At 40.3% G+C, this 14,424-nt stretch overlaps 1 protein-coding gene across 3 annotated transcripts in view; it reads right to left on the bottom strand.

Moving 5' to 3' along the window:
• fam184ab (family with sequence similarity 184 member Ab) overlaps positions 1–14,424 on the bottom strand; it is a 193,518-nt gene that overhangs the window by 44,342 nt on the left and 134,752 nt on the right. For all 3 annotated transcript variants that reach the window (XM_019346150.2, XM_019346152.2, XM_019346153.2), the window contains exon 14: positions 12,015–12,227. In XM_019346150.2, the coding sequence (XP_019201695.1) occupies positions 12,015–12,227 (213 nt within the window). The remainder of the gene's footprint in view (positions 1–12,014; positions 12,228–14,424) is intronic.

Genomic DNA, 14,424 nt, shown 5'->3' with positions numbered 1-14,424 from the left:
TTTGCTGTTGTCGTGCTATGAAGAAGGAACAGGCAGAAAGACATTAATGAGTATGTAGGCTAAAGGCACCAGTCAGGCAGTTTTTGTGTACACTTCCAATTTTCAGCTTTTCTGGGAAGTTTTTGCCACATTCAGCATCTGAAAGCATAAGTCTCAACTATTTAATTAATAAAACAATAAATACGTTCATTTTGTTTTGTTCAGCTTTTTTATTTCCACTTTAGTTTCCAAACAAGAACTTAAACAGTTTAAACAGAAAAACATATTTGACTATTAGCAAAAACAACTGACAAGCATACACAGCATTAGCATCATGCATTAGCACTGTTTACTGGAGGGTTGCCACAAAACAAACACACACACACAGACACACACACACACACACACACACACACACACACACACATTGTAACATCAGTGAAGACCTACTAATGTTACGCTGCTGGCAGCTGAGTGTTTACTCTGGCAGAAAAGGCTGTTTTTGATGTGTGAGTATCCACATTTTGTGCCTTTCTAGCAGCAGGTTTATAGGAAACATGCTTTTACTTCTTTGAGAAATAGTCAGCGCTGCTGTTGCTGTCAGGATTTGACGTCTCTGTGTCAAACGGCCATTAAAGTGTTTCTGCAATCTATCAGGAGCCTCATTTCTGTTTCCAGAAACAGTCCTCTAAAGTTATCACTGAGATTACACACACAGGGTACAACTTAAGTGCTATTTTTCAACATGCAGGTATAAGTTGGTACAATATGACTTCTTTAGAGATTAACAGTAGTCATTGTCAAGGCTTTTCTAAGCTTGCAGAGGTGTTTATGATGATGATACCTCTAATTTACAGAAAGTAGCCTCCACCTAAACTTCTTTTGGCTTTAGCTGCAGGGATCACCACAGTGATCTGCCTCCATCTCACCCTATTCCTAGCATCCTGCTCTGTCACACCAACCCTCTGCATGTTCTCCTTCATGACATCCACAAACCTCCTCTGAGGTCTTCCTCTTTTCCTCCTGCCTGCCAGCTTAATCTTCAAAATCCTTTGTCCAGTATATCCACTATCCCTCCTCTGCACATGTCCAAACTATCTTAGAGTCACCTCTAACTTTGTCTCCAAAACACTCAACCTGAGCGGTCCCTCTGATGCACTCATTTCTAATCTTGGTCAAAATCCTAACAATTTCAACTCTGCCATTTCCAGCTCAGCCTCCTGTCTTTTTGTCAGTGCACTGTCTCCAAACTATACATCATACCAGGTCTCACTATCAACTTGTAAACCTTCTATTTCCCTCCTGTACTATCCTTCTGTCATAAATCACCTCTGACACTCGTCTCCACCCACTCCATCCTGCCTGGACTCTCTTCTTCACCTCTCTTGTGCACTGTCCGTTGCTTTTGATAATTGAATCCTGGGATTTAAACTCATTCACCTTCTACTCCATCCACTTTCAAACTGTCTCCCTCTTCATTCAGTATTTTGTCTTACTTCTACTGACTTTCATTCCTTTTCTTTCCAGAAAAGCCCTCCACCTCTTCAGGGTCTCTCCCAATGCTCCCTACACTCACTAACGATCACAGTGTCACGTACAACCATCACAGACCATAGCCCACGCCTTAACTGAAGTATGAAAAAGATGGACCACATTGCCCGCTAAACTGACCATCATCTAATCTGAGAAACTCCAGCTCGTCTCTCTAAAATCCAACTCTTGAACTTAATAAAACTTTTAAACGCTTAACTGTCTGATTAGATTTTTGGTTGCCAGATGCATTTGGTAACACTTATGTTCAGGTCCTTATTGTAAGCATAGTTAATAGGTCTTTACACGTCCATACATGTCAACGTATAGTATTTTTTAATAAGAGTATTTATTTAAGTGCTAATCAAAATGTAATAGGGTTGCCATGATAGTAGAATTTCAGTCTCAGTGTCAATACCCCTAAAAAATACTCAAACCAATGAGGGCAAAAAATGTCAAATAAAGATGAGAACAATACAAGCCACTTTTTAATTTATCGGATATAGTTCAAGAACCTCGATATAAAGTGTTAAATGTTCTTTCCAACTCTGGACAAACTACCTAATCATCTTTGTCTGAAATGGTATCAAGATAAGTAACTCAGCATGGCAATAAATAAGGAAAATGTTGATACTTTTTCTATCAGCAGTCGTGAAATATTGGATGACGTTCAGATCTCATTTGCATTGTTGCACAAAGCGTTAAAGCACACCACGGTTCACACTGAGTTTAGCTCGTTTTTCTTTGTCAGTGAAATGTTCAGGTGCCATTTTGCAAATTTTAAACCACAATCCATCAGCGAGAATGATCTAAAATGATATTCAAATGAGGCTGACAGAAACATCTGCATTTTAATTCAGCAGTGTGTAATGCCTTTGGGAAATGATACATGGATTGAAGAGATGCTTGAATATTGAAATGAGCCTCGCTCTGAGTTGGCGGACAGCAGTCCTGATTACTCAGTGTTCGACGGGGCTCCCATGCTGTTTTTATGGTAACCCTTCAAAAGCACCAAAAGCAGCGCAGTGCATTAATGACTTAAAAAAAAAGAAGAAAAGAAATAACTGCTATTTATAGTGGATTCAGTCATTTATCTGCTATAACAGGGCTCTCTGTTTTCTCACGATGAAAAGCTGCTTCATATTTTACATAATTTTCCTATTTGCACTTTAGAGCAGAAGAATCACATTAAGTCCTAAAAAGATAACGTAACAATCCTCAGCAACTTAATAAAAGGCAACATTATTCTGATTAATCTCAAACACAGACTGTATATCAATGATGGATGAAGCCAGCGTGATTTAATCCACTGGGTATGGCGTCCAAATGTTGATGCCTAAAATTTGGTATTTTGGTTGCCACCACAGTTTTTTCTACCAAATCTACCAAACAGAAACCAACCTCACAAACAAGGGGCATAAAAGTCTGTATCCAGACTATGAACTATAAAACAAATTGACTTGCTAAACAGCTGATGTCAAACTATCCACCGAGGCCAAAACCATTTTTTGTACTAACTTGAAAACATGTTTACTTCTGCTTTAAATTGGGGCATTTCAACATGTGAGTCTATGAGTACTCATTCACTTTTGGAACCTGCCTCAAGTGGCCACAGGAGGAACTGCAGTTTCCAGCACTTTTAACCCCTCAGCCATGATTTTCACATGTGATAAATTGAGAATGATGCAACGTAGCATTTTCAAATTGATACCATTGGTGCATCCACTAAAAATCTTCGACATGTCTGAATCTCAGTGACCTCAACCTCAAGGATCAAGGTCAAGGGTCAACTTTTCTGAAAATAATCTATGGTATAAATTTGACATTTTTTTTTTCAATTTTTTGTTTTTTTTTACCATGCTGCGAAGATTTTTGTTTTGTTGTCTGGTTGTGTTTCATCGACCTTTATGTAGCTAACCTGACACCATGAGTGAAGTAAGCGGTTGGTATAATCTTGGCACAGATAAAAGAATAGACATGCAAAGTGATCTTCAAGATTTTGTAAGCTGAAATCTTCCAACACAAAAGTGGTGCAGACTTTATGCTGCCAAAAAGTCTGCACCACTTTATGGCAAGGTAAAGTGGTGCATTTTGAATTAACTGTAATCAGAAGCCACACCTAGAAGTTAATTAAAATATTTAAATTGTAAAAGTACTCAATTTTTAAGTCAACTTTTTGTGTTTTAGTTCAGATTAACAAAACACAAATCTGAAAAAAGTAGCCTGTATATGCTCAGTGCCCAGCCCAAGAAGGAAAAGCAGCAAAGACCTCTTTGACTCCAATATAAAAGAGGAGCTAGGTCGGAGGAGGGTAACAAAGGGGCTTGCAGATAAATCACTGAAGGTCGGCAGCCTACTTTACTATCATGTCCAACATGAGACACTACACTACACTCAATTTTAGACTTCCAAATAATCTATTTAGGGCCTTATTCATTCCCTGTCTTCCTTTTTAAGATTAGGTGTTGGTCCACTGGCCCTTACTACTGAAAGACTTGAGCAAATCTTAAGGACTTGATTTAATCCATCTAATCCTTGCCTAAGTATTCTGTTTCTCTTGAACACATCACAAAACAAGCTCTAAAGTTTGACTTTAAAGTAGCACCACTGCAGTTTTTTAAGATCTAAGAGAACCTTTAATTATCATATTCTTAGTGGCCTTCACTGAGTTCATATGTGCAGTGAATCCTGTATGAGTTTTAAAAGCCACTAATCTATCTTATTCATTAGTATTGATCATTGTTGCTTTTGTGCCCCGAGTCAGTAAAAAGCATACCTTTTATTCCTTTAATTAAAGGGAGAGCATTAGTTTCTCTTAACTGCAGTGAATCCTTTAATTACAAACTGACCGAACTGTTGTTACATTCACCTCCTCCCCTGTCTCGTCTCTCTGTGCTGTTTGTGTGTGAAGGCCTGTTTCTTCAATCTTCTTTCCATTACCAAGCGGTCAATATTTGTTACTTTTCTGGTGGCTGAATCCATTTAACAAGTAAAAGTGGTGATACCGAAGAACAAGAGCTTGGGGTAAACATACAAAGACATGAACTGAGAACACTGACCCTCAGGTTTTGTGGCAAACTGATTCAGCTGCTTTTAGTGCAATTCTGAATCCTGACCCCGAAGACCACTGAGAGTGAGGCATCTGAAAGGGATGTGGCTTAAAAGCCTGTCTAATGCGCATTCAAGTTCTTAGACTGTCGAGCAGAATCTTAATGCCAAAACTAACCTGCAGCCAACACAAGGGTTTTAAAACAGGTAATATGTTCGGACCCTGAAGCTACTGTAATACGATAATGCTCACCTTATTCAAAGCTTTTTGGACCAGAGAACACCACCTGACTAGTAATAAAGGCCCTTTTCGGTGTTTGACTGTGGGAAATGACTGCACTCTGCCGTTATTCCAGAGATGATTGAGGGGATTTTGGTGATTATTTTTTTTTAATGCAGGACTTGAAGCTCAGATCAGGAGAAAAGTGGCCAAGTGATGTCTGAACATGTCCACACTAACTTTCAGCATTCCTCATAGATAATTATTTCACTACATAAAGAATTATGGCAGAAAAAAGCAACTCTCGTGGCTGGAAAACGAAATCTGATTGAATTGAAGCCAGAGAAAACGACGCCACTTGATGGAGTTGATGTATGAGAAGAGTTTATTGCCTTAAAAGTCAGTTTCTGTGCTTCCTCAACACAGCATTATGTGTATTCTGTAAATAATCGCGACATTTAGAGTAAAACAGTGAAGAAAGCAGGAACTGTTTGACTGCATGATGACCTTGTCACTAACAAAATGGTACCAGCGACATTTTTGTTGCTGACTGGGCTGCTGCTGTACAGGAAGTGGAGCAGGTGATCTATTAGTCAGATGGTCAGTGGTGTGATCCCTGGCTCATACACTCCATCTCTTGAAGTGTCCTTGGGAAAGACACAGAACTCCAAATTGCCCCTGGTGAATTCATTGGAGTGGGAATGTGTGTGTGATAAGAAAAAAAACAAGGTTAACGGCAGAATAAAGTGCTGTGTGGATGGGAGCTGTCCAGAAGTACTTCTATTCTCTCAGAAAGAGTAGAAAAGCACTACATAACTACCATAAATCAGAGACATTCTACCGAGGCAACTCTGAATAAAAAATGTGGGAGCACTCAGCACTAAAGATAGTGCTAAAGGTGTGTCAGTACTGAGTGGTGCATGCTGTTTTCTGTTGTGGTGACCAGTAAGATTTAAAGTTCAAATAATTCTCAAAAACGTTTTACTAAATTTAAGTGTCCATGGATGGTAACACTTGTGTGGCACTAAACAAAACCAACAACAACAACAAAAAACAGAGTGATGGTCAAATATCTGGTCAATCTCCAATGTAATGCACAAATTAGAAGAAAATCTTGATTCACAGGCACAACAATTTACATTTTCACAGTAATTTTAAAAGTCCTGTGTGAACTAAGTATACCCAATGAGCCAGTAAATTATAGAACCACTGTGGTCACTTGTTTATGCACAGCTGTCCTAAGTTCCCACCACAGGATTTCGATCAGGTTGAGGTCTGGACTTAGACTCGGTCAATGTAGTAGATTTGCTGTTGTGCTTGGAATTATTGTCCTATGGTGTGACTCAATGTAGACCAAGCTTTAGCTGTCAGACAGATGGCCTCACATTTGGCTCTACAATACTTTGGTATAAAGAGGAGCTGGTTGGCTCAGCGAATACAAGGTACCCAGGACCCATGGCTGCAAAACAAGCCCCGATCATCACTCCTCCACCACTGTCCTTGACAGCTGGTGTGAAGCATTTGTTTTTCTCCACCTTGGTTTTGTCTATCCAAAGAGCTTTGGTTCAGATGTCTTATGGTTTATTCAGATACAAACCTAAACCATACTGTCCGAGGATTTCTGCCCGCAACCCTTTTAAACAAGTCATTGTTGATCAGACTTTTTCTAATGATACGCTTATTATGAACTTTAGTATTTAACACACCAGCTTAAGTCTGAGTCTGAGATGTAGCTTTAGGATCTTTTGCTATTTCTCTATGCACTACACGATCCAAACTTGGGCTGAAAGTGCTGGAAAGATTGTGACCAGTAAAACTGTCACAACCTCTGCTTTTACAGAGATGGTCACATTTGCTGATGATCAATCAATCAAGTGCATTTGATTAGAGACACATGACTATTCCAATGAGGCTGTTTAACATGTGACCCTCTAAATTCCTATTGAAGAAGTTGGTGTTACTTTTCAGAGGACTGCATATCTTGTGTGAAAACCTTTTTACATGACTGCATCAACAGGAAGGATTTATGTCAGTAAAAAGAATAACATCAATCCATCTGACAGTGATATTTCAGCCTGGACGGTGGGTGTCTGCAATTTTTTAAATATTTATTTGAATTAATATCTACACATCCTTTTAAAAAACACCACTGTTGAAGGTGAACTCATTCTTTCCCTTAGCGTGCAGACAAAAGAAGGCAAGTAAGCATCGGAGAAATAACTAAGACAAAAGATAAGAAATTCCATATACTGTCAATTGCCTCACACTCATTCACTGCTTCTATTTGCAGCTTTTTGTTGAAGAGAGTCTGGGAGCTAAATTTGATTATTTGAATGTGTGTGTATGTGTGTATATAGCAAGGATTTAGAACAAATGTATTACTCCCTGGATATAACTTCCTGTGAAGTGTGAAGAGATAACACCAGACAATATGAATGTACCTCTCATCCCCCCCCCCCCCCCCCCCCCCCCCCCCCCCACACACACACAGACAAATCATCCTTCAAATGCCTCCACGTGGGATAATTGAGTTTTCTCTCCCTGCGCTCCCGACAGAAACATAAACACCCCGTCACCATAAAAGCCCTCCATAAAGCTTTTAACACTTGGTTTCCCAGCTTATTAACTAAGTCTGTGACAGAGGAAGAAGTACTCTGAGCAACAAAAAAAAGTGGTCAATTTTGTGGGTATACTGAGCAAATATGTACCAGTGCTGTGTGCGTTTGCATCAGAGGAGAAACAAGTGGAGGAGGAGATGAAGATAACAGAGAGGAACGTGTTTGTTACAGCAGTCAGTTTGGTTTACGGGGAAATAATGAAGACTGTCGATTTCATAAGAGCTGTGTGACTCACTGTTTTCTATCCTTTACACACACACACACACACACACACACACACACACACACACACACACACACACACACACACACGCGCACACATACACACACACACACACACACACAGTCTCATACAAATGTGTACTGAAGGAAATGCCAGAAAGACATCATAAGGACGCTGCTTCCTGACCTCCATTCTGCTTAAAGTATTAATACAATTAGAGCGTCCAAGACGGAGATAGGATTTGGAATTGTGATGTAAAACTGATCCAAATCGACCTTGACTGTGAAATGGACGGATTAGTGCTGAAGAACATTTTCTTGGCACCTTGAGGACAGGGTATGTTGTGTTTATACTTGCATGTTTTTGACATTATAAAGAGGAAACACAGAGCTGTCAGTAGAGCCACTTGATGCAGAGGCTGTCTGCTGTCAGTCCGGGCGAGTAATGATGGAGATGAGTCACTGCCACTCTACTCTTGACTCTGACAAGGCTCCACTGTATTCAAAAGTCAAGTAAGACTTCTCCTGAGGAGCATCTCTAACTGGCTGAGAGGATAACAGGAGTCTGTAAGCTCGTGGTTCATGTAGTCGTTTAATTTATTTACATTGAATAACAGCATGAAACTTTTCAGGAATGCAACATTTTACATATAAAAAGTAAAAGTTCTTATTATGCTGAAATGCAGGACTACGTTATTGCAATGAACACTACCAAGGCAAACTCAGTTTGTTTCAGCATAAATAAGAGAATATTTTAGAAAGACAGCGACAAATAAATCTAAGAGCCTGGTTCTGATGGAGGTTTCTTCCTGTTAAAAGGGAGTTTTTCCTTCCCACAGTCACCAAGTGTTTGCTCACATTTTGCAATTTTTTGTGTTCTTCTCTGTGTTATTGAGGGTGGTGCATCCTCAGTCTCTTGTCTATGTCACCATTCTTCTTTTTGCAACACCCTGTCTGGCATAGTGAAATCGACATAAACCTAGATAGTTTTGTAGCTATAATTGAGAGGTGTCACACAGAGGCAATCATAAAACGACTCTTTTATAAAGTGGAGAGCTGAAGGGATGCACTCACTGAACATGTGTGCGTAACAGTCTTATTAAAATGTGGCTGTGGAGAATGGGCAGATTGTTATTTGCTGTTTTGTTGGGAATTACTCATCTAAAGAACATGACTGAGTCACTAAAGTCATCTGCCACAGGAAAACAAAGACAGACAAATGAAAACATGTTTAAACCATCAGAATGATCTTAAAAACATAGAACATCTTGACTAGCTCTCACTTTTTAGTACCCTCGTGTTAGTCTGTTTGAGTTAGGGTTAAAGTTAGAATTAAGTTTAAATTTAGGCTTAGATTTAGGTTAAAGGTTCAGCACTTAGAGATAATAAACCAGATAATAAACCAACTAATTCAGAACTGAAGAAGGCCCAGTGGTCTTAGAAAACACACTTTTTAAACTAGAAATAATAATGCACTGCGTTCGGTGATTGGGGAACATTGAGTGCAAAGGAAAGGCTGCACTGATGACTGCTGATTGATGCTCCATGCAGAGCAGAGAGACGTAGGGGTCCCGAGGGTCGCTGAGATGTATTATTATAATTACTGTTTTATTTCTCCGTATGTCATCCGCATCCTTTGTTTTAATTAGCGAGAGCAGTACACGCTTCCCAACAACATTTTGTATTAAGTTCTGTATTTGTCTGCAGGCCTATTGATCTATTTGAGCTGGAAACACTCTCTGTCAGGAGCAAAATCAATTTCAAATTCAGCTTTCAAACAGCAAAGACATCGGCAGCGATTAAAAAGTTATTTGCTCTGCAGTGCGTTATCATCGGTCTCTTTGTCTTCACAGGGTTGTGCAAAGGGATCGTAATGTGGCAGGTCTAGCAGCTTGTCCATCCAAAAAGATTGAAATCGAACATTGATTTTCATGTAATTTGTAATGAACAAAATGTGCCTATTGGGCTGATCAGTCTACTGCTCATGGTAGTGATTTGGCCCGAGTCTGTGTTGCAGTATAAATCTTGCCAATCAGACTGCTTCATCACACATTTTCAGTTTTATTTCCTTCCATCGATAAAACTTACAGTCAAAAAGAAAGTTTTCAGAGGACTCTATGTACTTGTTAAAAACTAAGTACAGCCTTACAGCTTTTATAACAATAAAGATGGTAAGTAGTAGCCAGTAGCTGCTAATCAGAGGCACTTGATAAATTGATTATCAGCAAGTGTGAAAATCTCTAAAAGCAGAAAATGTTGCTCCTTGCTGTACTGGAGGTTCAGGTGCTGTGTAAACACAATGCCACAATTTTCTATTAGTGCCAAATTCCCCCCAATGTCAGAGAAACAGCAAAAAACCCAAGAGCTACATCACAGACTCTACAGTACAATTAGAAAAAGACTGAACAAGTATGGCCTGTTTGGAGCAAAGCCTCTTCTCTCTAAAAAGAACTTGGCAGCATGGCTTAGACTTGGAAAGCTGTATTTGAACAAACCGTAAGACTTCAGTGCTTTGGATAGACAAGACCTGAGCGGGGTGATGATTTGGGCTTGTTTTGCAGCCACAGGACTTGGACACTTAGCAGTCACTGAGACAACTCTGTATACACTACCTGTGTGACAGCTCAAGCTTGGCCCAAACTCACGCAACAGGACAATTCAAGCATAGCAGAAAATCTATAACAGAATGGCTGAAAAAGTAAAAGAATCAAGGTGTTTCAAAGGCCAGGTCAAAGTGCGGGAGCTCAACCTGACTGAAATGCAGTGGTGGGACTTTAAGAGAGCTGTGTATAAATGAAAGTGTGTAAACCTCAATGCCTATAAACTTCCTGGAAAGAAGAATGGACCAAAGTTCCTCCACAACAGTGGGAGAGACTGATAAAGTCACACAAAATGTATGTCTTCTCTATTCTGTTCAGTGCAGGATTGTGACTTGGCAAACTGCACCTTATAAATGTACAGTGTGGTGTTTTTGACCTATCTATCGATATCGATATCGATATCGATAGGTAGAAAGGAACTCAATGGGGATATGGCGAATAACACTGGACGCCAAGTTTAAGCTTATAGCACAAGTCACCATCAATTGCGGGATCTACCAAGGAGATGCTCTGTCCTCACTGCTGTTCTGCACAGGCCTGAACCTCCTCAATGAGCTCACTGACAAGACTGGCTACGGATACCAGCTACAGAATGGAGCAAACGTCAGCCACCTCCTCTACATGGATGAGATGTAGGAGTGAATGAGACACTGATTCACTGATCCACACCATCAGGATCTACAGCAATGACATCGAAATGTCAGTCGAACTGGAGAAGTGTAGCCGGATGGTAACAAAGAGAGGCAAGGTAGTCAGAACTAAGGGGATCGAACTACCAGAAAGTGACATTGTAGAAATTGAGGACAGCTACAAATACCTGGGAATCCTACAGGCAAAGGGGAACCACAAAGACGCCACTAGGAAAGCTGCAATCACCAAATACCTGCATTCAACTGAGGAGTCAGTTGAATGGGACAAACACGATCTGGGCTATAAACACCTACGCTCTGCCTGTGATCAGATACCCTGCTGCCCAAAGGAGGAGATGGAACCCATCAAGACAAGGAAGCTTCTGACCATGCATGGAGGGTTTCACCTCAAATCCAGCACCCTGAGGCTGTATGCTAAGCGAAAGGAAGGAGGTCGAGGACTGGTGAGTGTCAGTACCACTGTTCCGGATGACACAACAAACAACCATGAGTACATCAGGAATATGGCCACAACTGACTGCATGCTCAGTAAATACCTCAGGCAGCAGAAACCTGAGAGAGAAGAGGAGCAAGAGGAGGAACCATCATGGAAGCGCAAGCCCCTGCGTGGCATATACTACCAGCAGATAGAGGAAGTGGCTAACATCCAGAAATCCTACCAGTACATGCTTACATGGCAGGAACTCACAAATCCGACCCTGCTTTATCCTCTATTTTAAACTAAATGTAAATGTATGTACGAGGTTAACATAAAATTATATTAAAACTTGAGATCTAGACTATAAACTCTTCAGGAAAATTTTTAGTAGCCTCCTTTTTTTGTATCTCTTGCAAAGAGAAAAGTCGCCCACAGCTGCTAAGAATGAAAGTTTAAGGAACTTATTGAACTGGCTTCTCTTCTCAGACCTGAACGCTACGAGCATAACGATTGCATTCATCAATAATGCAAAATTCATGCAATTTCACTGAAGGACAGTTAATGGTTTTAACGTGGCAATGTGAAAGGAAATTGCAGAGGAGAAAAAGACCGCTATAACGTGTGGATATAGGATTTGACATTTTTTTTTATCAGAAAGAAAAAAAAGCCAATGAGCCTTTGACAAAAAGCTCTATAGCAGCCTTTTTGGGTCACTTTAATGTGTGTTACCTTCAAATCACGTTGCCTGGCATGCTCCATGTCCTGCATGGCGCAGCGGTGGGCCTCCTGCAGACGCTGCTGTCGCCTCTGATGCTCTGTCTGCAGCTCCTCCAGCTGCATCCTCAGGTGCTCCCTCTCCTGGCTGAACTGGTGCTGTAGCTGCTGCAGCGACGACTGCGACTGGGACAGCTGCATCTCCAGACTCTGCTTCAACAAGGATATCTGCACAATAATAAGAACAATAAATATTGCAGTGATTGTAAGTGAGAAAGTTGAAGAAGCAGCTGCCTCTAGACCCCTGCATACATAATTAGTTGGATAGAAATCAGGTAGGTGGTCCAGGAAGTGCAAGTTCAGGCTGTCTTGAGGGAACTGCATTTTTACGTGGCAGAATAACAAAAAGGTAGAGGGTTGGGGTTGGCAATCAATTTGCCTTAAACAAATATATACTCTCAAAGCCTGCAGCAAAAGAGCTTTTTGCTGTGAACAGTAAAAGCAGGCAGCAGTGTGACTCACGAAATGAGCCTGTCTAGACAGTTTAGGATTTTGAATTCAAGTGTTGAGATAAGTACGACCTTGCAAAAGCTGCTCTGGCAGCACTGTATGCAACTGCTGCCAGGTCAAAAAACACATTCTAATCAGAAACCCTGATGAAGAAGATCGGCAGTAAACTTTAGGGGCATCAAACTCATTTAAGTTCACGGGCCCATAAGTTACCTACTACACAATTTAATGCCAAGTAGGCTGAGCCAATAAAATCACTTAAAATAACCTACAAGAAACAGTTCTTAAAACCAAACCATCCATTCACAAAGCAGATGGCGAACAGAATGAGATGTCTCACAAAAAGAAGTACTTCAACAGCACGCTTCATTACAATTTACAGATCACAGCTGATTTACAAAGACACAAATTGGAACTTCTGTTTAGTCTAGACAGGCTGATTTTGCGAGTCTCTAAATATTTTTTAACTTTCCACATACTTCCACTGCTTTCTAGTACTGCAGACCAAACATTTTACTAAATAATTTGAATCTCTGAATCAATTTTCAAATGCAATTTTCAGCCATTCAGTGGGTCAGGTTGAAACCTTTTGTTGGAAGTTTGGAATGTGATCAGAACATTTTTTAGAAAGGCTTCATAAATTCAAAAATGCTGATTTTAATTTAGCCCATCTCACCCTCAAGATCGTCTTCTTGTGCACTCACAGACAGCTTCTAGTGGGTCTGTGGTTTCTATATTACTCCCTGAAAGTCGTGCTCTGATGGTGCGCTTCTTGCAGGCACACAACTTCTCTTCCTCCTCTTGACCTAAATTTCATGTAGGGGGTCATTGATGAATGAGAGCAGGATCTCCATGCAGTCTTCAGTGGAAGAATACAGTGTTTCCAAGCCAAAAGGCAACACATGAGGAGTGAGACTGGAAGACTGCTTGTCATTTCATTTAGTATTTATTGAGTTTTGCACCATGAATTTGTCCCCCGGCGTGAGTCAGAATGAGAGCATTCAGAGGAAACGATCTAAACTGTGCCGGCTCAGTGTGCACTGAACATGCAGGAAATTTCTGCCCACCATCTGGACGACTCGCCAGATATGGCTACCTGAAACTTTGTCCACTTCCCAAAAATGTAAACTAAGTCAAACGGTTGTTGCTTTGATGCACTGGAGATCCAGTCCCTCATTACACAGGCAAATAGGACACATAGCTGTTAAAAGGGGGATTGTCCTTCCCACTGACGCCAAAGCACTTGCTCATACGAGGTCGTATGATTGCTTGGGGTTTTCTCTGTTTTCTTTATATTATTGTAGGGTGTTGACCTTACAATATAAAAGTGCCTTGAAGCAACTGTTGTTTTGATTTGGTGCTATTTAATAAAACTTAACTGAATTGAACCCTGAATGTGTGATCAGCCAAATGAAAATCAGTTAAGACGTCTGACTTTCATGAACTCGTTCTCAGAATACTGTGACCACACCCCCACACCTCTTTACACAAGTTTCAGTGTAAAGATCTCACAGACAAACAGGAGCATTTGTAGCCTGAATGTGCAACTCTGCTTTATGGACTGTGAAAGCTGAATGAATTATTTGGCTTTGAGCTTTTAATTAAAAATACAACAATACTTTCAAACATAATCGGAGAAAGTGTTGATAAATCCATCATCTTGTGCAGCCACTTGCAGATCATCATTTCTGAGATGGTAAACACAACAGGAAAGACTCTCTGTGATCTAAATAGAGTAGCTTTGCTGCAGGAACTGCTTCACTAATTTGGAAATTACATTATCACTCAGACATGAGTCACACATTTTTTTGCATGGTGGCAAATCTTTATTAGCAGGCACATATGATTATATATGCTGCACACTGATTCTGTATTATCTAAAATTTACTTGCTCATATAACTTGCAAACTGTGGA

This window comes from Oreochromis niloticus, linkage group LG15, assembly GCF_001858045.2.
Source record: "Oreochromis niloticus isolate F11D_XX linkage group LG15, O_niloticus_UMD_NMBU, whole genome shotgun sequence".
NCBI lineage: Eukaryota > Metazoa > Chordata > Actinopteri > Cichliformes > Cichlidae > Oreochromis > Oreochromis niloticus.
This window is presented reverse-complemented; position numbering and strand designations above follow the sequence as displayed.